The following is a 27,652-nucleotide window of genomic DNA, read 5'->3' on the forward strand; positions in this document are numbered from 1 at the left end:
AACAAGGCACAGACAGATAGTAAATATGGAATTACCTTCTGCCAGTCACATTAATATATCCCTTCTGCTTCCTCCCACTCACCTCCGACACAGGCAGTGTTACCTCTCACTTCCGGTCTGTGCGTTCCAAATGAGCTGTGTAATCACATAACTTCCTAATCGTGCGGTCCACCTGACAGGAAGGTACCTGCGGACTTCCTTTCCATGCGTACCACAGCTTCCGGTATGTGCGTTCCACCCGGTTTGGTAGATGCGAGACACAAGTTGGAGACAGGCCCTTTCAATAGAGGAGCAAGGCGTATGACCTCATTCTGTCGCTTTCCACGCGCTAAAGGGGGAGAGGAAGTAGCAAGTGCAAGAGATTTCGTCGGCCATTTTCTTGTAGTCCGGAGAGTCGCTGTCTTCTGAATTAAGGAGTGCAAGTTTACGGTTTCTGAGGGAAATGAAAAGTTGTCTTCCAAATAGCAGGAACTACAGGTAATCATCCCAGCAACACTGTTATCTATAGAGCAGGCATATCCAACCTTGGCCCTCCAGCTGTTGTGAAACTACACATCCCAGCATGCCTTGCAATAGTTTACCATTCTCCAATAGCAAAACTGTTGGCAAGGCATGATGGGACTTGTAGTTTCACAACAGCTGGAGGGCCAAGGTTGGCTCTAGTGTAACATGATCTATAATTGGTGTAATTTTGTTGATAAAGAACATGGTGGAGACCATTTTGTTGTAGCTCGCAGAAGAGGTTGATTAGCACAGCTCCCGGTCCATGTTGATGTGTGGTATTATTATTTCTGTATCATGGTCCCACTATTAATATAAATAGTAGTCTGAGTAAAATAAAACTGTAATGCATCAGGCATTGCTTGTATACTTGCATGTATTTCACTGTTTAATCTCTTTAAGTTTTCTATAAACTGTTTTATAGGGTAATTTAGGCTGAAACCATGAATAATATTAAGGTAGAGAATATCGAAGGAGAAGAAGACAAGTATACAAGCGGTATCCAGCCGAAAATCCTTGCAAATATCAGCCCAGGTGAGTCACAACCACTAAGTACAGAGTCACATAGTCTCCTTGTTTTGTCGCTACAGCAATCTCTTATCTTATACATCAGGAGCCATCAGCCCGTATTATACTCCTGCTCTCCCCCTCACATCATGTCACTGTGTTACCAGCCCAGATATCTGACCAGTCTCCTCCCCGCACTCTCTGGTGTATCTCATACATCAGGAGCCATCAGCCCCTATTATACTCCTGCTCTCCCCCTCACATCATGTCACTGTGTGTTACCAGCCCAGAGATCTGACCAGTCTCCTCCCCGCACTCTCTGGTGTATCTCATACATCAGGAGCCATCAGTCCCTATTATACTCCTGCTCTCCCCTCACATCATGTCACTGTGTGTTACCAGCCCAGATATCTGACCAGTCTCCTCCCCACACTCTCTGGTGTATATCATACATCAGGAGCCATCAGCCCCTATTATACTCTGCTCTCCCCCTCACATCATGTCACTGTGTGTTACCAGCCCAGAGATCTGACCAGTCTCCTCCCCGCACTCTCTGGTGTATCTCATACATCAGGAGCCATCAGCCCCTATTATACTCCTGCTCTCCCCCCTCACATCATGGCACTGTGTGTTACCAGCCCAGAGATCTGACCAGTCTCCTCCCCGCACTCTCTGGTGTATCTCATACATCAGGAGCCATCAGCCCCTATTATACTCCTGCTCTCCCCCTCACATCATGTCACTGTGTGTTACCAGCCCAGAGATCTGACCAGTCTCCTCCCCGCACTCTCTGGTGTATATCATACATCAGGAGCCATCAGCCCCTATTATACTCTGCTCTCCCCCTCACATCATGTCACTGTGTGTTACCAGCCCAGAGATCTGACCAGTCTCCTCCCCGCACTCTCTGGTGTATCTCATACATCAGGAGCCATCAGCCCCTATTATACTCCTGCTCTCCCCCCTCACATCATGGCACTGTGTGTTACCAGCCCAGAGATCTGACCAGTCTCCTCCCCGCACTCTCTGGTGTATCTCATACATCAGGAGCCATCAGCCCCTATTATACTCCTGCTCTCCCCCCTCACATCATGGCACTGTGTGTTACCAGCCCAGAGATCTGACCAGTCTCCTCCCTGCACTCTCTGGTGTATCTCATACATCAGGAGCCATCAGCCCCTATTATACTCCTGCTCTCCCCCTCACATCATGTCACTGTGTGTTACCAGCCCAGAGATCTGACCAGTCTCCTCCCTGCACTCTCTGGTGTATCTCATACATCAGGAGCCATCAGCCCCTATTATACTCCTGCTCTCCCCCTCACATCATGTCACTGTGTGTTACCGGCCCAGAGATCTGACCAGTCTCCTCCCCGCACTCTCTGGTGTATCTCATACATCAGGAGCCATCAGCCCCTATTATACTCCTGCTCTCCCCCTCACATCATGTCACTGTGTGTTACCAGCCCAGAGATCTGACCAGTCTCCTCCCCACACTCTCTGGTGTATCTGATACATCAGGAGCCATCAGCCCCTATTATACTCCTGCTCTCCCCCTCACATCATGTCACTGTGTGTTACCAGCCCAGAGATCTGACCAGTCTCCTCCCCGCACTCTCTGGTGTATCTCATACATCAGGAGCCATCAGCCCCTATTATACTCCTGCTCTCCCCCTCACATCATGTCACTGTGTGTTACCAGCCCAGAGATCTGACCAGTCTCCTCCCCACACTCTCTGGTGTATCTCATACATCAGGAGCCATCAGCCCCTATTATACTCCTGCTCTCCCCCTCACATCATGTCACTGTGTGTTACCAGCCCAGAGATCTGACCAGTCTCCTCCCCGCACTCTCTGGTGTATCTCATACATCAGGTGCCATCAGCCCCTATTATACTCCTGCTCTCCCCCTCACATCATGTCACTGTGTGTTACCAGCACAGAGATCTGACCAGTCTCCTCCCTGCACTCTCTGGTGTATCTCATACATCAGGAGCCATCAGCCCCTATTATACTCCTCCTCTCCCCTCACATCATGTCACTGTGTGTTACCAGCCCAGAGATCTGACCAGTGTCCTCCCCGCACTCTCGGGTGTATCTCATACATCAGGAGCCATCAGCCCCTATTATACTCCTGCTCTCCCCCTCACATCATGTCACTGTGTGTTACCAGCCCAGAGATCTGACCAGTGTCCTCCCCGCACTCTCGGGTGTATCTCATACACCAGGAGCCATCAGCCCCTATTATACTCCTGCTCTCCCCCTCACATCACGTCACTGTGTGTTACCAGCCCAGAGATCTGACCAGTCTCCTCCCCACACTCTCTGGTGTATCTCATACATCAGGAGCCATCAGCCCCTATTATACTCCTGCTCTCCCCCTCACATCATGTCACTGTGTGTTACCAGCCCAGAGATCTGACCAGTCTCCTCCCCGCACTCTCTGGTGTATCTCATACATCAGGAGACATCAGCCCCATTATACTCCTGCTCTCCCCCTCACATCATGTCACTGTGTGTTACCAGCCCAGAGATCTGACCAGTCTCCTCCCCACACTCTCTGGTGTATCTCATACACCAGGAGCCATCAGCCCCTATTATACTCCTGCTCTCCTCCTCACATCATGTCACTGTGTGTTACCAGACCAGAGATCTGACCAGTCTCCTCCCCACACTCTCTGGTGTATCTCATACACCAGGAGCCATCAGCCCCTATTATACTCCTGCTCTACCCCTTACATCATGTCACTGTGTGTTACCAGCCCAGAGATCTGACCAGTCTCCTCCCCGCACTCTCTGGTGTATCTCATAGATTAGCCATCAGCCCCTATTATACTCCTGCTCTCCCCTCACATCATGTCACTGTGTTACCAGCCCAGAGATCTGACCAGTCTCCTCCCCGCACTCTCTGGTGTATCTCATACATCAGGTGTCATCAGCCCCTATTATACTCCTGCTCTCCCCCTCACATCATGTCACTGTGTGTTACCAGCCCAGAGATCTGACCAGTCTCCTCCCCGCACTCTCTGGTGTATCTCATACATCAGGAGCCATCAGCCCCTATTATACTCCTGCTCTCCCCTCACATCATGTCACTGTGTTACCAGCCCAGAGATCTGACCAGTCTCCTCCCCGCACTCTCTGGTGTATCTCATACATCAGGAGCCATCAGCCCCTATTATACTCCTGCTCTCCCCCTCACATCATGTCACTGTGTGTTACCAGCCCAGAGATCTGACCAGTCTCCTCCCTGCACTCTCTGGTATATCTCATACATCAGGAGCCATCAGCCCCTATTATACTCCTGCTCTCCCCTCACATCATGTCACTGTGTGTTACCAGCCCAGAGATCTGACCAGTCTCCTCCGCGCACTCTCTGGTGTATCTCATACATCAGTAGCCATCAGCCCCTATGTTACTGCTGCTCTCCCCCTCACATCATGTCACTGTGTGTTACCAGCCCAGAGATCTGACCAGTCTCCTCCCCGCACTCTCTGGTGTATCTCATACATCAGGAGCCATCAGCCCCTATAATACTCCTGCTCTCCTCCTCACATCATGTCACTGTGTGTTACCAGCCCAGAGATCTGACCAGTCTCCTCCCCGCACTCTCTGGTGTATCTCATACATCAGGAGCCATCAGTCCCTATTATACTCCTGCTCTCCCCTCACATCATGTCACTGTGTGTTACCAGCCCAGATATCTGACCAGTCTCCTCCCCGCACTCTCTGGTGTATCTCATACATCAGGTGCCATCAGCCCCTATTATACTCCTGCTCTCCCCCTCACATCATGTCACTGTGTGTTACCAGCCCAGAGATCTGACCAGTCTCCTCCCCGCACTCTCTGGTGTATCTCATACATCAGGAGCCATCAGCCCCTGTTATACTCCTGCTCTCCCCTCACATCATGTCACTGTGTGTTACCAGCCTAGATATCTGACCAGTCTCCTCCCCACACTCTCTGGTGTATCTCATACATCAGGAGCCATCAGCCCCTGTTATACTCCTGCTCTCCCCTCACATCATGTCACTGTGTGTTACCAGCCTAGATATCTGACCAGTCTCCTCCGCGCACTCTCTGTGTGTACAGTGTACGGATTCATTGTATGTCTCCTACAGATGAAGCCAGTAACAGGAATACCCAAGAGAAATGTTCATATCATACACAGGAGAATCAGGTAGATACCAATATATTGGTTACTTTTCATTGTATGTAGGGACAACATGCATGTCTTCTTATGATATGCATATAATTGTATCCTCTCACAATATCTTTATGTATAAACATACAGAATATATATATAATAAAAGTTTCTAGTCCTATTCCTAACCAATCTGTTCCTTCATTATCAGAATAATCCAAATGTCAATGTTAAGCCATTGTGCACCTTATACTTTAATATTCTTTTTTTCCTAATAAAATTACTCAAACTTTATTATCTTATTGATTGCGGTTTATGTAGATTATTTACCTGACTGGTATTAAAGTAGAAGATATAAAAGAGGAAGAGGAGACGTATGTGATGGGTGATCAGCAGTGTAAGGAGGAGGAAATCCCTACAGGTATCAGCACAGGTGAGTAATAATCACTAAGTACTGAAAATGGTCATGTAATAAGTTAATATAGCAATATGTTATATCACACTATTGGTTCCCAATGTTGGTTCTCATAGACCCCCAACAGTGCATGTTTTCTAGGTCTCCTCACAGTGAAGTAATTCGTTCCACCTGTGGATCTTTTAAAATGTGTCAGTGAGTAATGTGTCCACCTGCCGGGTGACCTGGGACATGTGTCAGTGAGTAATGAGTGCACCTGTGCACCTGTCGGGTGACCTGGGAAATGTGTTAGTGAGTAATGAGTGCACCTGTGCACCTGCCGGGTGACCTGGGACATGTGTCAGTGAGTAATGAGTGCACCTGCCGGGTGACCTGGGAAATGTGTTAGTGAGTAAATACTGCACCTGTGCACCTGCCGGGTGACCTGGGACATGTGTCAGTGAGTAATGAGTGCACCTGCCGGGTGACCTGGGAAATGTGTTAGTGAGTAAATACTGCACCTGTGCACCTGCCGGGTGACCTGGGAAATGTGTTAGTGAGTAATGACTGCACCTGTGCACCTGCCGGGGTGGCCTGGGACATGTGTCAGTGAGTAATGAGTGCACCTGCCGGGTGACCTGGGAAATGTGTTAGTGAGTAATGACTGCACCTGTGCTCCTGCTGTGTGACCTGGGAAATGTGTCAGTGAGTAATGAGTACACTGCCGGGTGACCTGGGAAATGTGTCAGTGAGTAATGAGTACACCTGTGCACCTGCCAGGTGACCTGGGAAATGTGTCAGTGAGTAATGAGTCCATGTTTGCTCCTGCCGGGTGACCTGGGAAATGTGTCAGTGAGTAATGAGTGCACCTGTGCTCCTGACGGGTGACCTGTGAGATGTGTCAGTGAGTAATGAGTACACCTGTACACCTGCGGGTGACCTGAGAAATGTGTCAGTGAGTAATGAGTACACCTGTGCACCTGCCGGGGTGACCTGGGAAATGTGTCAGTGAGTAATGAGTACACCTGTGCACCTGCTGGGTGACCTGGGAAATGTGTCAGTGAGTAATGAGTACACCTGTGCTCCTGCTGGGTGACCTGCGAAATGTGCCAGTGAGTAATGAGTCCATGTGTGCTCCTGCCGGGTGACCTGGGAAATGTGTCAGTGAGTAATGAGTACACCTGTGCACCTGACGGGTGACCTGTGAGATGTGTCAGTGAGTAATGAGTACACCTGTGCACCTGCTGGGTGACCTGGGAAATGTGTCAGTGAGTAATGAGTGCACCTGTGCTCCTGCCGGGTGACCTGGGAAATGTGTCAGTGAGTAATGAGTACACCTGTGCTCCTGACGGGTGACCTGTGAGATGTGTCAGTGAGTAATGAGTACACCTGTACACCTGCGGGTGACCTGAGAAATGTGTCAGTGAGTAATGAGTACACCTGTGCACCTGCCGGGGTGACCTGGGAAATGTGTCAGTGAGTAATGAGTACACCTGTGCACCTGCTGGGTGACCTGGGAAATGTGTCAGTGAGTAATGAGTACACCTGTGCACCTGCTGGGTGACCTGGGAAATGTGTCAGTGTGTAATGAGTGCACCTGTGCTCCTGCTGGGTGACCTGGGAAATGTGTCAGTGAGTAATGAGTCCATGTGTGCTCCTGCCGGGTGACCTGGGAAATGTGTCAGTGAGTAATGAGTACACCTGTGCACCTGACGGGTGACCTGTGAGATGTGTCAGTGAGTAATGAGTACACCTGTGCTCCTGCTGGGTGACCTGGGAAATGTGTCAGTGAGTAATGAGTACACCTGTGCACCTGCTGGGTGACCTGGGAAATGTGTCAGTGAGTAATGACTACACCTGTGTATCTGCTGGGTGACCTGGACAATGTGTGAGTAATGAGTACACCTGTGCCCCTGCCGGGTGACCTGTGAGATGTGTCAGTGAGTAATGAGTACACCTGTGCACCTGCTGTGTGACCTGGGAAATGTGTCAGTGAGTAATGAGTACACCTGCTGGGTGACCTGGGAAATGTGTCAGTGAGTAGTGAGTACACCTGTGCACCTGCTGGGTGACCTGGGAAATGTGTCAGTGAGTAATGAGTGCACCTGTGCTCCTGACGGGTGACCTGGGAAATGTGTCAGTGAGTAATGAGTACACCTGTGCACCTGCTGGGTGACCAGGGAAATGTGTCAGTGAGTAATGAGTACACCTGTGCTCCTGCCGGGTGACCTGGGAAATGTGTCAGTGAGTAATGAGTACACCTGTGCACCTGCTGGGTGACCTGGGAAATGTGTCAGTGAGTAATGACTACACCTGTGTATCTGCTGGGTGACCTGGACAATGTGTGAGTAATGAGTACACCTGTGCCCCTGCCGGGTGACCTGTGAGATGTGTCAGTGAGTAATGAGTACACCTGTGCACCTGCTGTGTGACCTGGGAAATGTGTCAGTGAGTAATGAGTACACCTGTGCTCCTGCCGGGTGACCTGGGAAATGTGTCAGTGAGTAATGAGTACACCTGTGCACCTGCTGGGTGACCTGGGAAATGTGTCAGTGAGTAATGAGTACACCTGTGCACCTGCCGGGTGACCTGGGAAATGTGTCAGTGAGTAATGAGTACACCTGTGCTCCTGCCGGGTGACCTGGGAAATGTGTCAGTGAGTAATGAGTACACCTGTGCACCTGCTGGGTGACCTGGGAAATGTGTCAGTGAGTAATGACTACACCTGTGTATCTGCTGGGTGACCTGGACAATGTGTGAGTAATGAGTACACCTGTGCCCCTGCCGGGTGACCTGTGAGATGTGTCAGTGAGTAATGAGTACACCTGTGCACCTGCTGTGTGACCTGGGAAATGTGTCAGTGAGTAATGAGTACACCTGCTGGGTGACCTGGGAAATGTGTCAGTGAGTAGTGAGTACACCTGTGCACCTGCTGGGTGACCTGGGAAATGTGTCAGTGAGTAATGAGTGCACCTGTGCTCCTGACGGGTGACCTGGGAAATGTGTCAGTGAGTAATGAGTACACCTGTGCACCTGCTGGGTGACCAGGGAAATGTGTCAGTGAGTAATGAGTACACCTGTGCTCCTGCTGGGTGACCAGGGAAATGTGTCAGTGAGTAATGAGTACACCTGTGCACCTGCCGGGTGACCTGTGAGATGTGTCAGTGAGTAATGAGTACACCTGTGCACCTGCCGGGTGACCTGGGAAATGTGTCAGTGAGTAATGAGTACACCTGTGCACCTGCTGGGTGACCTGGGAAATGTGTCAGTGAGTAATGAGTGCACCTGTGCTCCTGCCGGGTGACCTGGGAAATGTGTCAGTGAGTAATGAGTACACCTGTGCACCTGCTGGGTGACCTGGGAAATGTCAGTGAGTAATGAGTACACCTGTGCATCTGCCGGGTGACCTGGGACATGTGTGTGAGTAATGCGTGCACCTGTGCACCTGCCGGGTGACCTGAGAAATGTGTCTGAGTAATGAGTACACCTGTGCATCTGCCGGGTGACCTGGGACATGTGTGTGAGTAATGCGTGCACCTGTGCACCTGCCGGGTGACCTGGGAAATGTGTCAGTGAGTAATGAGTCCATGTTTGCTCCTGCCGGGTGACCTGGGAAATGTGTCAGTGAGTAATGAGTGCACCTGTGCACCTGCCGGGTGACCTGGGACATGTGTGTGAGTAATGAGTGCACCTGTGCACCTGCCGGGTGACCTGGGAAATGTGTCAGTGAGTAATGAGTACACCGTTGCAGCTGCTGGGTGACCTGGGACATGTGTCAGTGAGTAATGAGTACATCTGTGCACCTGCTGTGTGACCTAGGAAATGTGTCAGTGAGCAATGAGTGCACCTGTGCTCCTGCCGGGTGACCTGGAATATGTGTATTGTTGGGGGTCTTTGAGGACCACTGATTTCTATGGACTAAAGAAGTGGGTCTGTAGATCGCTGAGTCACATACTGTACCATTATATATCATTCATTTGGAAGATTGTGTGAACATATCGTTTCCGTTTGGGTGATTGTGGTCAGCCTTCTGGATACATGTATACCGCAGGGGTGCCGGACGACTCACCGACAGTCGGGATTCCGACAGTCATTATCGGAATCCCGACTGCTCCTTCGTGGGGGTCCACGACCCCCGTAGAGGGAGAATAAAATAGGTGGTGAGCCCAGCCCACCACCGTGCCTGCAGCGTGGTGAGCGCAGCGAGCCCACAAGGGGCTTCATTGCGCTCCCCCCGCTGTGCCGTCGGGCTAATGACTGTCAGAATCCCTACTGTCGGATTGTTATACCACACCCTACTGCAGTGCCCAGAATATAATATCACCGTGCAGGGTGCGGCCCAGCTGTGTGACGGATATGCCGGGTGACAGGACGGACTGAATTTTGGGCGTAATTCAGGTTGGCCCGTTCGCCATATTCGCTCGCTCGCTTACACACTACCGCAATTCGTTCGCAACCACACACATGCACGCCCACTTCGGAACACAAGGAAGCCATCGTAATGTAGCGCACAGGATGCCAACGTACTGATACATATCCATGTGCAACTATATGTATGTGCGTCACATCTACAGTACCTAAGGCCCCCATACACTACTGTCATTTGGTCCGATGTTACCCGATTCCGACAGATCAGGCAGAATCGCATGTGTTTGACACCCCTATGCCACCCGATGTGCGGTCCTTGGATCAGACCCATCAGCGGCACATCGCGGGTGCTTTTATACGGAGTCTGATCCGATAGGGATTACCACCGACCGTCGATGATTCAAAATCATCGATGGTTTATGGCCAATGTTAAATACTTTTGCCAACGATCGGGGAGGACCAGATGGTTTCCCTCCATCGATGGCACAACTAAACGATGTTTTGCTTTTGTTTTTGTTTTTTCAAAGTGTCGGGGCACGGAGCATAACTCCGCCTCCCTGACACCCGTGATGACCCGCCCCCATGTTTTGATTGTCCCACAGGCCAATCAGTCAAAAAAAAAAATTGGATGACCATCAATAGGTAAAATCATCGATGGTCATCAATAGCATAGTTTAACACTATGGATGGCCAGTTGCACTATTGCCATCGATGGCAACCATAGATAGCAATGGCAACGATGGCCATCCCTATCCTATGTGTGGGAGGGGGAGGGCTGCAGCTGCTGAGAGGGTGGCAGCGGGGAGGAGGGCGGCGGGGCGGGTGGCAGCTGCTGAGCGGGCAGCAGCCAGTGAGCTGGCAGCGGGTCCGGGCAGCAGAGCGGGCAGGAGAATAAAAAAAAAAAGTCAAAACACTGGCCTGCTGATTGGCTGAGAGATCTCAGACTGGGAGGAGGGGCTGGGACAATGGTGAGCTGGGGATGGGAAGGGTGGATTGAGGGGGAGATCTGCAGAGGATGGTGTAGGAGGATTTTGGGGATGGGCGGGGTCAGCATCATCCACACCGGTTGGTTGACAGCGGCTTCTCCAAATAATATCACACTGAAATAGCCTATTTTACACACACATACATACATCATTCACATTCACAACAATACAATGCACAGCGTAATGCATATAATATTTAAAAACACATGTACAAGTGACCCAACGACGGTTCCAAAACATTTGCATCCCTACCATAAATCAATGCCTAACTTATTAAATATCATAAAAAAAAAAAACCATTATAATTTACCCAAGTTTTTTTCTCTTACAAAAATGGATGTTTTGATGCAGCGTGTTTGTAACGAGAAACATAATTGCGGAAATATAGCATAAGTCAAATTTAATTCAATATAAACCCTTTGCACATCTGCATTAACTTCGCAGCTATGTCCTGGTCGGAGGGAGAGCAGGTAGCCGCTGACCTAACAAGAATAAGCGCGCAAATTACAGCATCAGAACACGGGAGGACGGCTGAGCAGGCAAGAGCCCCCTCACAGCCACCACTAACTGGCACAACGGCAACAGCACCTTCAGCCGCACGAGAGATCGGTGGAGGAGCGGCAGGGCGCGACGACACGGAAAGGCCTGGAACCGGTAGTCGAAGCAACCGAGAACGCGCTCGCAGAAGCAGGAATCCCGCGTTTCTACAGCGTGAGCTGGCGATTTTGGTGCCAAGAGCGCGAGACTTAATTGAGTACGCCCCGAAAAATATGGGTGTAGCATCCAAAGAAAAAATTTGGAAAGAAATTACCGCGGCCATCAACTTGATCAGTCCTTACACCCGAACCTTCAAGAATGTTCGGCGTAGGTAAGTGCGGTAGAATAGTATTTTTAATACATTTACACTATGTTTACATTTGAATAATGTTGCAACCATCACTCCAGTGTTCTAATGGTACGTTGTGTTTGCTAATCGCGTTAGAAGACGAATGGATGATTACAAAAAACTTGTGCAATTACGTTGGCACAGCTGGAAATGGGTTTGCTTGTTTGAGAAGCTATAACACTGGCCTTCCTTTGAGCTAGTGGAGTATCTGGATCATCACATTTGTGTGTTCGAATGTACTTTCGAAATGGGCAGAAAAAGGGAACTTTAATGTAAACTCGACAGTCTTCTTCTTATAATATAAATTAAGGCTATTCTGTGCGAGAAATTGACAAAAAGCTGAACATTTCCTACAATGGTGTGTACTACTCCCTTCAGAGAACAGCACAAACAGGCTCTAACCAGATTTCCATATTTAAATGTATAGATGCAATTTTCTGGGTTCAACGTAATGCATGATAATGTTACAACAAAGATTATATATATATATGTATATGTGAGTGTATATGTCAAAGGTGAGATATTGCATTGTCCAATTTAATTGTAATCTATCTTTGTAGATGGCACGATTTTAAATCAAAACTAAAGATCAAATGTGCGTCCCGCTTACAACATAGCTGCGCTACGGGAGGTGGAGCATTACCCCCCCATCTGGAGCTTTCGGAACTTGAAATGCTTGCGGAGTGCTGCATTGCCCCGGAGGAGGTGGAAGGGGTCCCCAACATGGATACCGATCCGCATCTGGAGACCTTGTGTCAAGATTTTGCTGGTAAAATGTGCCTTACGTAATGCATCTGGTGAAAGCAGTGTTCTAGGAGTATTTCTAAATGCGATCGTCTATTTTATATACAGATGATGCCGATGAGCTGTACACACCAGTGCTAGGTGCCGGACAAACCACTGAAGCGCAGTTGAGTACACCACCGGCTGAAGCCCATCCAGCGGAAGTTGGCATTCAGGCCTCGACTCCGGATCTGCTCAGAATTATCCAGGAGCAAGGAGCACGTACTCTGCGAGTGCAAGAGGAACTGTTAAAGATCCATCAGCAGCATCTTGAAAGCCATCAGCAGAGTGTCAGGTTGCAGGCACGTACCCTCACGGCGCTCGAAGACATGAAGAGTGAAGTGCACAATGTCCACTGCAGTATCCGCCAAGGGTTCACCCAATTATGCAGCACCCTGGATCATATATGTGAGAGGCTGACTACAACACCTCTACCAGCACCCCCAACACCAGAAGCAGGACCTTCCCAGGCCGATTCAGAACCAACACAACGGCTGACCCGTTCTAGGCACCAAAGCAGCTAGCTTTCGGGGTGGAAATGCAGGATTCCGGCTTTTTGTCATTGCGTTATTGGCTGCCTTCGCTACCGGTGCCAGGCCTTTCTGTATCGTCATGCCCTGCCGCTTCTTCACCAACCTTTTGTGCGGCTGAAGGTGCAGTTGACGTTGTACCTGCAGATTGCTGGAAGATTTTTTGTGTTTATGATTGTATTGTATTTTTTTATTATTATAATTTTCTTTTTTTTTTTCATTTTTGTAAATAAAATGGAAAAAAAATTAAATAGTTGCAATCGTTTTTTTAAATTATTAATGTGAATACAATTTTATTTAAGGTAATATTGGTCCAGGAACAAATGATTTTTACGAAAAACAATTGCTGACATGTTAGTAGGATACTCTAACGATGCTTTCCTGTTGTCGACATCCAACACTGCATTGGTTGGGGGACGTGACAAAGTAGTTTTGTCCTGCCCCAGCAAAACCCACCACAGAACTGTAGGCAACCCCCGTCGCTCCCCCGTTCCCCCTCATATCTGCTCCGGCGAGAGATGTCCCCGTCCTCTGTATTCCCAGGATAATCACATATATACAATGTCCTCAGTCACTGTGTGTCTCCTACAGATGGGCCCAGTAACAGGAATACCCCAGAGAGATGTCCCCGTCCTCTGTATTCCCAGGATAATCACATATATACAATGTCCTCAGTCACTGCGTGTTTCCTACAGATGGGCCCAGTAACAGGAATACCCCAGAGAGATGTCCCGGTCCTCTGTATTCCCAGGATAATCACATATATACCATGTCCTCAGTCACTGCGTGTCTCCTACAGATGGGGCCAGTAACAGATATACCCCAGAGAGATGTCCCCGTCCTCTGTATTCCCAGGATAATCACATATATACAATGTCCTCAGTCACTGTGTGTCTCCTACAGATGGGCCCAGTAACAGAGATACCCCAGAGAGATGTCCCCGTCCTCTGTATTCCCAGGATAATCACATATATACCATGTCCTCAGTCACTGCGTGTCTCCTACAGATGGGCCCAGTAACAGAGATACCCCAGAGAGATGTCCCCGTCCCCTGTATTCCCAGGATAATCGCATATATACCATGTCCTCAGTCACTGTGTGTCTCCTACAGATGGGCCCAGTAACAGAGATACCCCAGAGAGATGTCCCCGTCCTCTGTATTCCCAGGATAATCACATATATACAATGTCCTCAGTCACTGCGTGTCTCCTACAGATGGGCCCAGTAACAGGAATACCCCAGAGAGATGTCCCCGTCCTCTGTATTCCCAGGATAATCACATATATACAATGTCCTCAGTCACTGCGTGTTTCCTACAGATGGGCCGAGTAACAGGAATACCCCAGAGAGATGTCCCGGTCCTCTGTATTCCCAGGATAATCACATATATACCATGTCCTCAGTCACTGCGTGTCTCCTACAGATGGGGCCAGTAACAGAGATACCCCAGAGAGATGTCCCCGTCCTCTGTATTCCCAGGATAATCACATATATACAATGTCCTCAGTCACTGTGTGTCTCCTACAGATGGGCCCAGTAACAGAGATACCCCAGAGAGATGTCCCCGTCCTCTGTATTCCCAGGATAATCACATATATACCATGTCCTCAGTCACTGCGTGTCTCCTACAGATGGGCCCAGTAACAGAGATACCCCAGAGAGATGTCCCCGTCCCCTGTATTCCCAGGATAATCGCATATATACCATGTCCTCAGTCACTGTGTGTCTCCTACAGATGGGCCCAGTAACAGGGATACCCCAGAGAGATGTCCCCGTCCTCTGTATTCCCAGGATAATCACATATATACAATGTCCTCAGTCACTGCGTGTCTCCTACAGATGGGCCCAGTAACAGGAATACCCCAGAGAGATGTCCCCGTCCTCTGTATTCCCAGGATAATCACATATATACCATGTCCTCAGTCACTGCGTGTCTCCTACAGATGGGGCCAGTAACATGAATACCCCAGAGAGATGTCCCCGTCCTCTGTATTCCCAGGATAATCACATATATACAATGTCCTCAGTCACTGTGTCTCCTACAGATGGGCCCAGTAACAGGAATACCCCAGAGAGATGTCCCCGTCCTCTGTATTCCCAGGATAATCACATATATACCATGTCCTCCGTCACTGTGTGTCTCCTACAGATGGGCCCAGTAACAGGAATACCCCAGAGAGATGTCCCCATCCTCTGTATTCCCAGGATAATCACATATATACCATGTCCACAGTCACTGCGTGTCTCCTACAGATGGGGCCAGTAACAGAGATACCCCAGAGAGATGTCCCCATCCTCTGTATTCCCAGGATAATCACATATATACCATGTCCTCAGTCACTGCGTGTCTCCTACAGATGGGGCCAGTAACAGAGATACCCCAGAGAGATGTCTCCGTCCTCTGTATTCCCAGGATAATCACATATATACCATGTCCTCAGTCACTGTGTGTCTCCTACAGATGGGGCCAGTAACAGAGATACCCCAGAGAGATGTCCCCGTCCTCTGTATTCCCAGGATAATCACATATATACCATGTCCTCAGTCACTGTGTGTCTCCTACAGATGGGCCCAGTAACAGAGATACCCCAGAGAGATGTCCCCGTCCTCTGTATTCCCAGGATAATCACATATATACAATGTACTCAGTCACTGTGTGTCTCCTACAGATGGGCCCAGTAACAGAGATACCCCATAGAGATGTCCCGTCCTCTGTATTCCCAGGATAATCACATATATACCATGTCCTCAGTCACTGCGTGTCTCCTACAGATGGGCCCAGTAACAGGAATTACCCCAGAGAGATGTCCCCGTCCTCTGTATTCCCAGGATAATCACATATATACAATGTCCTCAGTCACTGCGTGTCTCCTACAGATAGGCCCAGTAACAGGAATACCCCAGAGAGATGTCCTCGTCCTCTGTATTCCCAGGATAATCACATATATACAATGTCCTCAGTCACTGCGTGTCTCCTACAGATAGGCCCAGTAACAGGAATACCCCAGAGAGATGTCCTCGTCCTCTGTATTCCCAGGATAATCACATATATACAATGTCCTCAGTCAGTGTGTGTCTCCTACAGATGGGCCAGTAACAGAGATACCCCAGAGAGATGTCCCCGTCCTCTGTATTCCCAGGATAATCACATATATACCATGTCCTCAGTCACTGCGTGTCTCCTACAGATGGGGCCAGTAACAGAGATACCCCAGAGAGATGTCTCCGTCCTCTGTATTCCCAGGATAATCACATATATACCATGTCCTCAGTCACTGTGTGTCTCCTACAGATGGGGCCAGTAACAGAGATACCCCAGAGAGATGTCCCCGTCCTCTGTATTCCTAGGATAATCACATATATACCATGTCCTCAGTCACTGTGTGTCTCCTACAGATGGGGCCAGTAACAGGAATACCCCAGAGAGATGTCCCCGTCCTCTGTATTCCCAGGATAATCACATATATACAATGTACTCAGTCACTGTGTGTCTCCTACAGATGGGCCAGTAACAGGAATACCCCAGAGAGATGTCCCTGTCCTCTGTATTCCCAGGATAATCACATATATACCATGTCCTCAGTCACTGTGTGTCTCCTACAGATGGGCCCAGTAACAGAGATACCCCAGAGAGATGTCCCCGTCCTCTGTATTCCCAGGATAATCACATATATACAATGTCCTCAGTCACTGCGTGTCTCCTACAGATGGGCCCAGTAACAGAGATACCCCAGAGAGATGTCCCCGTCCTCTGTATTACCAGGATAATCACATATATACCATGTCCCCAGTCACTGTGTGTCTCCTACAGATGGGTCCAGTAACAGAGATACCCCAGAGAGATGTCCCCGTCCTCTGTATTCCCAGGATAATCACATATATACAATGTACTCAGTCACTGTGTGTCTCCTACAGATGGGCCCAGTAACAGAGATACCCCATAGAGATGTCCCGTCCTCTGTATTCCCAGGATAATCACATATATACCATGTCCTCAGTCACTGCGTGTCTCCTACAGATGGGCCCAGTAACAGGAATTACCCCAGAGAGATGTCCCCGTCCTCTGTATTCCCAGGATAATCACATATATACAATGTCCTCAGTCACTGCGTGTCTCCTACAGATAGGCCCAGTAACAGGAATACCCCAGAGAGATGTCCTCGTCCTCTGTATTCCCAGGATAATCACATATATACAATGTCCTCAGTCACTGCGTGTCTCCTACAGATAGGCCCAGTAACAGGAATACCCCAGAGAGATGTCCTCGTCCTCTGTATTCCCAGGATAATCACATATATACAATGTCCTCAGTCAGTGTGTGTCTCCTACAGATGGGCCAGTAACAGAGATACCCCAGAGAGATGTCCCCGTCCCCTGTATTCCCAGGATAATCACATATATACAATGTCCTCAGTCACTGTGTGTCTCCTACAGATGGGCCCAGTAACAGGAATACCCCAGAGAGATGTCCCCGTCCCCTGTATTCCCAGGATAATCACATATATACAATGTCCTCAGTCACTGTGTGTCTCCTACAGATGGGCCCAGTAACAGGAATACCCCAGAGAGATGTCCCCGTCCTCTGTATTCCCAGGATAATCACATATATACCATGTCCTCAGTCACTGCGTGTCTCCTACAGATGGGCCAGTAACAGGAATACCCCAGAGAGATGTCCCCGTCCTCTGTATTCCCAGGATAATCACATATATACAATGTCCTCAGTCACTGCGTGTCTCCTACAGATGGGCCAGTAACAGGAATACCCCAGAGAGATGTCCCCGTCCTCTGTATTCCCAGGATAATCACATATATACCATGTCCTCAGTCACTGCGTGTCTCCTACAGATGGGCCCAGTAACAGGAATACCCCAGAGAGATGTCTCCGTCCTCTGTATTCCCAGGATAATCACATATATACCATGTCCCCAGTCACTGCGTGTCTCCTACAGATGGGGCCAGTACCAGGAATACCCCAGAGAGATGTCCACGTCCTCTGTATTCCCAGGATAATCACATATATACCATGTCCTCAGTCACTGTGTGTCTCCTACAGATGGGGCCAGTAACAGAGATACCCCAGAGAGATGTCCCCGTCCTCTGTATTCCCAGGATAATCACATATATACAATGTCCTCAGTCACTGTGTGTCTCCTACAGATGGGGCCAGTAACAGGAATACCCCAGAGAGATGTCCCCATCCTCTGTATTCCCAGGATAATCACATATATACCATGTCCTCAGTCACTATATCTCCTACAGATGGGGCCAGTAACAGGAATACCCCAGAGAGATGTCCCCGTCCTCTGTATTCCTAGGATAATCACATATATACAATGTCCTCAGTCACTGTGTGTCTCCTACAGATGGGGCCAGTAACAGGAATACCCCAGAGAGATGTCCCCGTCCTCTGTATTCCCAGGATAATCACATATATACAATGTACTCAGTCACTGTGTGTCTCCTACAGATGGGCCCATTAACAGGAATACCCCAGAGAGATGTCCCCGTCCTCTGTATTCCCAGGATAATCACATATATACAATGTCCCCAGTCACTGCGTGTCTCCTACAGATGGGCCAGTAACAGGAATACCCCAGAGAGATGTCCCCATCCTCTGTATTCCCAGGATAATCACATATATACATGTCCTCAGTCACTGTGTGTCTCCTACAGATGGGCCCAGTAACAGAGATACCCCAGAGAGATGTCCCCGTCCTCTGTATTCCCAGGATAATCACATATATACCATGTACTCAGTCACTGTGTGTCTCCTACAGATGGGCCCAGTAACAGGAATACCCCAGAGAGATGTCCCCGTCCTCTGTATTCCCAGGATAATCACATATATACAATGTCCTCAGTCACTGCGTGTCTCCTACAGATGGGCCCAGTAACAGAGATACCCCAGAGAGATGTCCCCGTCCTCTGTATTACCAGGATAATCACATATATACCATGTCCCCAGTCACTGTGTGTCTCCTACAGATGGGTCCAGTAACAGAGATACCCCAGAGAGATGTCCCCGTCCTCTGTATTCCCAGGATAATCACATATATACAATGTACTCAGTCACTGTGTGTCTCCTACAGATGGGCCCAGTAACAGGAATACCCCAGAGAGATGTCCCCGTCCTCTGTATTCCCAGGATAATCACATATATACCATGTCCTCAGTCACTGTGTGTCTCCTACAGATGGGGCCAGTAACAGGAATACCCCAGAGAGATGTCCCCGTCCTCTGCATTCCCAGGATAATCACATATATACAATGTCCTCAGTCACTGTGTGTCTCCTACAGATGGGCCCAGTAACAGAGATACCCCAGAGAGATGTCCCCGTCCTCTGTATTCCCAGGATAATCACATATATACCATGTCCTCAGTCACTGCGTGTCTCCTACAGATGGGGCCAGTAACAGGAATACCCCAGAGAGATGTCCCCGTCCTCTGTATTCCCAGGATAATCACATATATACCATGTCCTCAGTCACTGCGTGTCTCCTACAGATGGGCCCAGTAACAGAGATACCCCAGAGAGATGTCCCTGTCCTCTGTATTCCCAGGATAATCACATATATACAATGTCCTCAGTCACTGCGTGTCTCCTACAGATGGGCCCAGTAACAGAGATACCCCAGAGAGATGTCCCTGTCCTCTGTATTCCCAGGATAATCACATATATACCATGTCCTCAGTCACTGCGTGTCTCCTACAGATGGGCCCAGTAACAGGAATACCCCATAGAGATGTCCCCGTCCTCTGTATTCCCAGGATAATCACATATATACCATGTACTCCGTCACTGCGTGTCTCCTACAGATGGGGCCAGTAACAGGAATACCCCAGAGAGAGATGTCCCCGTCCTCTGTATTCCCAGGATAATCACATATATACCATGTCCTCAGTCACTGTGTGTCTCCTACAGATGGGCCCAGTAACAGGAATACCCCAGAGAGATGTCCTCGTCCTCTGTATTCCCAGGATAATCACATATATACAATGTCCTCAGTCACTGTGTGTCTCCTACAGATGGGGCCAGTAACAGAAATACCCCAGAGAGATGTCCCCGTCCTCTGTATTCCCAGGATAATCACATATATACCATGTCCTCAGTCACTGTGTGTCTCCTACAGATGGGGCCAGTAACAGGAATACCCCAGAGAGATGTCCCCGTCCTCTGTATTCCCAGGATAATCACATATATACAATGACCTCAGTCACTACGTGTCTCCTACAGATGGGCCCAGTAACAGGAATACCCCAGAGAGATGTCCCCGTCCTCTGTATTCCCAGGTCAATCACATATATACAATGTCCTCAGTCACTGTGTGTCTCCTACAGATGGGGCCAGTAACAGAAATACCCCAGAGAGATGTCCCCGTCCTCTGTATTCCCAGAATAATCACATATATACCATGTCCTCAGTCACTGTGTGTCTCCTACAGATGGGGCCAGTAACAGGAATACCCCAGAGAGATGTCCCCGTCCTCTGTATTCCCAGGATAATCACATATATACAATGTCCTCAGTCACTGTGTGTCTCCTACAGATGGGGCCAGTAACAGAGATACCCCAGAGAGATGTCCCCACCCTCTGTATTCCCAGGATAATCACATATATACAATGTCCTCAGTCACTGTGTGTCTCCTACAGATGGGCCCAGTAACAGGAATACCCCAGAGAGATGTCCCCGTCCTCTGTATTCCCAGGACCACACAGAGGAGAATCACAGTGTCCCACTGGAGTATCAGGTAGGTTGGATTTATGGTGTTGTCAAACACCCCAGTGACTGTTCACTATGTGATCATCTTCTTTCCCTTTCAACCATGGGGGACACTGGGGTGTGGGGGTATAGCTGCCGCTGCTGCTTTACTAGTCTGAGCACTGACAGATAACTGTCCAATAGGTCATTGCGATGTTTGCCACCATCGAATGGTAAGCACCTGATAGTGTTCCGATGCATTAATTGGGTCCGGGTCCCCAGTCCCATCGGTTTTGCACATGTGCTAATCAAAGTAATAGTTTTTCTATCAAATTCTTTTGATACAATGGTTAGTTACCATTGCAACGAAAGATTAGATGGTGGAAGCCCAGCCGTCATTTCATGGTGGGCTTCTGACCTTCATACTGACTTTGGATGCTAGTCTTCTTTTAGACCAGAGTTTTGGTTTCAACAGTCTCAATAGGACGGCCACCCTGGCACGGCACACTGACACCTTAATACAGAAAGGCCCTTGAATCTTTCCCCCTCAATGAGGAGTTACTTTTTGGTCCTGAACCGGCCAAAGTTATTGCTTCCACGAGAACAACTACGTTGGCTTTCTTGTCCTCTGTGTCTCCAAAGTCCAAGATTCCTTCCTTTCATTACCAACTTGTTTGTTTATTCGTTATAACCGTTTCGCTGGGTTATGGCTATTGCTTTATGGGCTCTTTTAAAGTAGATTTGTGTTTTACGTCTAAGTGTGTTGTGTTTTCTCCATGGAGGAGGACGGGAACATGTCTAGCCCCGAGGAGTTGGTGGACCTATTTGACAATTCTCCCGTTGACAGTGATGAGGTATCCACCCCATGCACTAAGACCAAGTCTGGTCGGAATGTCAAGTTCACTTATCATGAGAACATTACCTTGGTGAGCGAAGTGATGAAGTCACAGAAGTTGCTCTTCGGACGTCAGGCAGCCCGCACCACGACGCAACATAAATCGGCCATCTGGGCGCGGATTGTGAAGGCTGTGAACGCCAAGGGCCATGTCCGACGCAATGAAGAAAACTGCAAGAAGAGGTTTTCAGACATTAAAAGAAGGGTCAAGCTGAAAATGGCCAAGGAGTCCAGGGGTGCACGTTGGGCGGGTGTTGGCGTTCCTTGCCAGGTTAACTATCTGAAGCATGAGGTGCCCTTGAAGAAGCTAATCTCTCCAGACGTCATCGCCCGCTTGCAGGTGGTTGACCTCGATCCCCCAAGGTGGCCTGGTAAGTGTTCATCTTGTGGGTTTGGTTTAAGACCTTGTAGACCACAAAAAAACCCCATAGATGGTCTGCACGCTGGCATGTAGGAGCAAATATTGTTGGCCCAATTCTGGAACTTTGCCGTTCTTCTTGGGTTTTTTGCCCAAGGGCAACAACTCATATTCCACCTGTCTCCAAGTAGCGATTGGTAAATATTGATTTCTAATGGATCCCTAGGGCAGGGGTGGGCAATAAGCGGCCCTCCAGCTGTTGATGAACTACACATCCCAGCATGCCTTGCCTTCGTTTTGCTATTTAGCCATGCTGAAACTAATGCAAGGCATGCTGGGATGTGTAGAACAGCTGGAGGGCCGCTTATTAGCCCACCCCTACCCTAGGAGCTATCCAATTAGCTCAGATAGCCGGCACTTATTGGGGATTTCAAGGTGCGCAAAGCGGAATCCCTGATAATCGCCCTTAGGAGACCCATTTCTCCGCTGTATTCCTCAGTGTCTAGATAAACGGTCAATAGGCCGACAACACAAGCTCAACATGCGATACTAGACCAGGTCAAAAGGTCGATGTTCAAAGGCCGCTGTGATTTTTCAAAAGAATTTGAAAAAATGTTCGGGCTTTTTTATATTTCACGACCCACGTTGGCATAGAGAGACCAGAAGAACACTGGACGCTGCGCTATGGTGGAAAATGTTTTTTTAATAAAAATATTAATAATGTGAAGATATGTATGAAATAAAATAATCAATAACAAATGATGGGACCTAGATAATCAATAAAACAATCTGTATTTAACAGCGCATAATAGTAACGGACCTTGATTTATAACCAGTAGAAGACGGACACTTAAAGCATGTGACCAATTCTGGACAAGGGGTTGGAAGGCAGATTTAGCCTGAGCGTAATGATGTTACCGATGGGGCTATTAGTGGTTAATCAGGCCAAATGCAGTATTAGGCCAAGCAATTTAGCATAAAGAAGAAAGAGTCATTGAAAAATAAGTCCTGCCAAGCAAGAAGGCTTAATGGGGTATTCAATCTTCCGCCGAGGGAGATGGCTGCGGGGCCCTATTCAACGCTGTCTCATACTTGTCGACTTTTCAGCTGCCCTCTCCGGGAGAGGGCAGCCAGCTCTGGTAGACAGGGGGGCGGGGCCACATCCGGGAGTGGAAAAGAGGCGGTTCGGGGGCGTGGCCACACGGATGCTGCCCTGTTAGGGGGGCGTGCCTACAGCGTCGCGTCATTTTAGCCCCGCCCCCGCTGTGCAATGCCAGTATTTCAGGCATTGCACAGCGGGGGGTGGGGCTAAAATGCCGCGATCGCGGCATTTTACCTGCGGACCCCCCGCCGAGGGACACATTGCGGGAGCTGGGGGGATATGCGGGAGGATTGCCACCCTTTCCGGGGGGCCGGGAGGGGGACACGATTTCCGGGACCCTCCCAGCCATTCCGGGAGGGTAGGCAACCCTGCGCTGTCTTCCCTGACAGCATTGAACAGGATATCTCGCAGGACGAGTCCGACTTCACAAGCAGTCGGCCTCGTATTGTCGTATTGACGAGCTCCGAGCCGCAACTTGCCAATTCCCGTGGCCACGCCCCATTCTGGTCCCGCGGCAGGCGGGACATTGAATCCCGCGGCAGGCGGGACATTGAATCCCGCGGCAGGCGGGACATTGAATCCCGTCTGCGATTTCTCGGTCGAGCAGACTGAGAACGGGACAGGGTCGTGCCAGCTCTACAGCCATGACCCAACATTGAATCCCCCCCTAAGAGATGTTATAGCTTGTTAGTATTTTGTCAAGCCAAATTCATTGGTTAGTAAGTCGATTTTATCACACAAAGCAGGGTTTATTCATGCAAACAGCCGGGGAATATGATTACCAATCTTTTAAGACAATATTTGCAGTTTTTCTGACCCCACAGCAAAAACGTATTTCCAATAATATACAGGGGGCCACCTGGTGGAGGTGAAAGGTATAGGGCTCCTGGCTCCCGGTTTTCGTTTGGTTAGCACTCCAAAGATACCATATCTGGGTCCGCCCACAGCTAGATCCATCCAAATAAATGGACAACTGATACCAGAAACAGCAGTGAGTCCGTGCTAACGCGTTTCTCCGCCTTCCACGCAATCAGCGGCTTGTCTTATTTCAAACATATTTTCACATTATTAATATTAATATCTATTAAAAACCATTTCCCATTATAGCGCAGTGTCCAGTGTTCTTCCTGTCTTTCATCTTTATGTGGTTTAGTAGCCACATCTCACTGCAGCTTTAATGGGAAAATGATATTTCTCAGGCAGTGGCCTCCCAAGCGCACAGCCAGCCATTTTTTCTTGCTTCTTTCAGAGAATATAATAGTGTACACAGTGGACATATACTAATAATCAGTAGAGCAGCGATAGCACAAGCTGGAAAAACCCAACACACCCCCGCCCCCCCCCCCCCCCGCCCCTTGCGAATATTATCCCAGAAATGCATTATGCCTACCAAATGGAAACCTCTGGTTTACCGCAGTGTCCAACTCTCCAGTGGCTAAATGGCTTAACTGGCAGGAATACTCAATTTCTTGGGAAGGTCTCGATGCTATGCTTGGCCCAGTGTAATCCCGTTAACAGAAAAGAACGTCTAGCTTCACTTCCTGTACATACATGTCCTTGCTGATTGTAAAATGAGTCTTATATCTGTTTTGCGTATTGTCGACTACATTTGTACTGTTACTCTGTTGTATTATATTCGGACTCCCTTTCAGCCTTTTCATCCCTGTCTACCTTTCGACCCTGACTAATATTTAGCTTTTTATTATTATTATTATTCACAGCAAAACCTCTTGCACCTCAGAGACGGCCCAGGAGGCATCTAGAGGACGAGGAGGAGGCTGGTAAAGAAATGTGCAAAAAATCTATGACTATAATACAAAACAAAAAAAAAAACAAAGTGTGGTTTTTGATGAGGTTTTCTTTTTCTCTTCTGCAGGTCCGTCATGTGCAGAACCTCTTAGACGCACGACAGCTGTAGAACCGCCAAGGACGCCCGTATTGGTGGCGTCAGGGAAGACCTCCGTGTCTTGTTCTCCTCATCTTGTTGGTGAGTCTGGGCGGTTGTAGTAAGCCTTTCAAACACCATAGGGAACATGGCAGGTCAGAGCCGATTGGCTGGTACTCTATGGCGCTCTCCGCGTTACCATTTTCCAAGGCTTAGTGCAAAGGCATCTTAGGCAAGTGCGAGGGGTGGATATTGCAAATGTTATTACACCAAAAATGCTTACCCTTTTGTCTTCCATAGGTTCTGAACACAAAGAGACTAAAGTTTTGGATCCAGTCTCAGATATGGAACCTATAGAAGAGAGAAATGCACGACAGTCGTACCCCTGGACCCAACCAATGCCAGACGCCCCCACAGTAGAAACTCCACAACCCCAAATACACCCTAGCCCCGCTCCCGCCCAGCCCGACTCCACGTTTCGTCATGCGTTGTCTGAGTTTCAAACCCAGCAGCTGTCCCTTCTCGCAACCCAAGTGCGCCAACTATCTAACCTTAATACGTGCGCCCAAGGACACGATGGCAGCTTGACCGCACTTACGGCTGAAGTGACCAGATTGGCAGATACCCTTGACCAGATTAGGGAGTCCAATAATAGATTCCAGGACACCTTCTTAAGAATGCTTGAGTCACAGACAAGTGCCGCTAGGGATCTGAACGCAACAGTTTTGAGTTTGGGTACGCAGCTTTTGGCCCGTTTCCCTGAAGCGAACGCCAGCGCGTCTCCTGACGGCCACCCACAGACCACTACCCCTGTAACCACACCGTCCAGGCGGACCCTCCGCACCAGAGGTGGTGCACGACGAAGGGGACGGCTGTGAGGGTAAAAAAAACAAACAAAATGTTTTGTTATTCGTAAACCATAAAAAAAAAAAACTTTTGGAATTTTTTTATAAATATGTATACACTTTATTGACTATACAAGATGTGGATTTGCGTAATGTATGTTACTTGTTCACAAATGTTTCAACTGTATTTGATAAAGATTTTTAAAACATTTTGTGTAATAATTGTTACAAACAAAAGATGTGGTGTGGTGGCTGACCAAGGTGTGTGTGTGTGTGTGAGTGGGGGGAGGGGTCACTAGGTAAATATTGACATAAACGATCACACTGGGACCATTGCTTCGGGTGCCCTGTATTGCCTAGGAATCAGAATAAACCATTACACAGTTAAGCCCGCCCACCGGCCAGTAGGAGCCCAGGGGCGGGATTAACACTAATGAATTATGGTGATTCCCAGGCACCATGCAATCAGTGCTGGCGATCCCAGGGGGAGGGAGGGGTGGGATGATGTGTTCCATCATTGATCTGGTGGTTTTATGCGCTTCATTATACTCAACTGTCACCTTCATTTCAGCTCTTGTTTTCTTTTGCCACTGTTACTCCTGAGTAAGGATGCCAATACAGACTGACGATCCTTATTAAATCCCTAGTAAATGTATATGGGAAGTACTTGTGTGTTGGGTTGATGTTCTATTGACTTCTGTTTGCATGTTTGTTTCTGTTCTAATTGTCATTTTGTTTTTTTTACACACGTTTGCGGTGCAAAAACATGAAAAACTGACACGATTCTTAGTACATTTACCTCCTAGTACCCAGAACCGAAATCCTGTTGTTTAATCTGATAAGTGAAAACACATTGGGGGAAATGTACTCAGGAGAAATGGCTATGGATACGCCCATTTGTAGCCATTTCTGGCCATATACAGCCCCCCTTCCTCCATAATGAACACTGGGTGGGCGGTCCCCAGTGCCCCTAATGCTAGGCGGTGGGCACTGGGCTGATAGTATTGTGTAAGAAAATAGATTTAAACTATTGTGCATTGTTGTGGCATGAAAAGTCCCAGCAAGCCTGCACTGCAGGAGAACCACAAGCAAATCTTACAACACTGATTGTGGGAAATGTTTTACAAAGAATGCATATCTCATTAGACATCAGAAAACTCGCAGACGAGAAGCCGTTTCTATGTCCTGAATGTGGGAAATGTTTGACAAAGAAAGCACATCTCATTAGACACAGTCTAATGAGTCACAAGGGTGAGAAGCCATTTTCCTGTTCCAATTGCGGGAAATGTTTCACACAGAAAATAGGTCTTGTCCGGCATCAGCGATTTCATGAAGAAACAAAAAAAACCACATTAGACTGAGCATTCTGATGATGGGATGATGTGAGTTTGACACAGAAGACAAGTCTTGCTATAAATAAAATATTTTAGAATTGTGCAAAAGATGGGAAGTCTTGCACAGTTAAATCCTTATACGGCACCAGAGAGTTCATATGGGTGAGAGGTCATTTCCATGAGTGTGGGAAATGTTTTCCCAAAAATGTGCGTTTCTGCGTGACAACGGGATTTTAGGAAGATTGTACTATTCCTATTTATCATTGAGCCCTGAGTTGATTTCAATTTTACAATATGGTAGAGCTGGCTTGGCCATCGACTTTAACTCGAAGACGGGCATCGTGATATATATGTATGTTGTGGGAGGTTTATTTGCTTTCTAAATATGTTGAATTTGGCAATGTATTACATGGCATTGACTCTTGAAACTA

General features: G+C 48.4%; 2 protein-coding genes across 6 annotated transcripts in view; one reads left to right on the forward strand and one right to left on the reverse strand.

The window, feature by feature from the left end:
- Nucleotides 1–251, reverse strand: part of LOC146009910 (uncharacterized) — a 272,626-nt gene extending 272,375 nt beyond the window's left edge. The window contains exon 1 of one of the 3 annotated variants that reach the window (XM_083150531.1): nucleotides 36–124. The gene's annotated coding sequence lies outside the window, so the exon portion shown is untranslated. Of the gene's footprint in view, nucleotides 1–35 lie in introns of all 3 variants that reach the window. The other 2 variants (XM_083150527.1, XM_083150526.1) reach the window with 2 other exon arrangements.
- Nucleotides 139–26,012, forward strand: LOC146009955 (uncharacterized). Of its 3 annotated transcripts, none has more exons than XM_083150632.1 (9): nucleotides 139–477; nucleotides 926–1,035; nucleotides 5,130–5,188; nucleotides 5,474–5,585; nucleotides 20,754–20,851; nucleotides 21,585–22,068; nucleotides 24,879–24,938; nucleotides 25,034–25,144; nucleotides 25,343–26,012. In XM_083150632.1, the coding sequence occupies exons 2-9, from the start codon at nucleotides 945–947 to the stop codon at nucleotides 25,918–25,920; spliced, it is 1,593 nt and encodes a 530-aa protein (XP_083006758.1). In that variant the 5' UTR covers nucleotides 139–477; nucleotides 926–944; the 3' UTR covers nucleotides 25,921–26,012. The 3 variants fall into 3 exon arrangements, with proteins under 3 accessions (XP_083006758.1, XP_083006759.1, XP_083006760.1); XM_083150633.1 differs by having other exon boundaries at nucleotides 21,588–22,068; XM_083150634.1 differs by lacking the exons at nucleotides 20,754–20,851; nucleotides 21,585–22,068; nucleotides 24,879–24,938; nucleotides 25,034–25,144; nucleotides 25,343–26,012 and adding exons at nucleotides 11,345–11,768; nucleotides 12,347–12,555; nucleotides 12,639–14,061 and having other exon boundaries at nucleotides 141–477.
- Nucleotides 26,013–27,652: the final 1,640 nt, after the last annotated feature.

This window comes from Crinia signifera, chromosome 6, assembly GCF_055691185.1.
Source record: "Crinia signifera chromosome 6, ASM5569118v1, whole genome shotgun sequence".
Taxonomy (NCBI): Eukaryota; Metazoa; Chordata; class Amphibia; order Anura; family Myobatrachidae; genus Crinia; species Crinia signifera.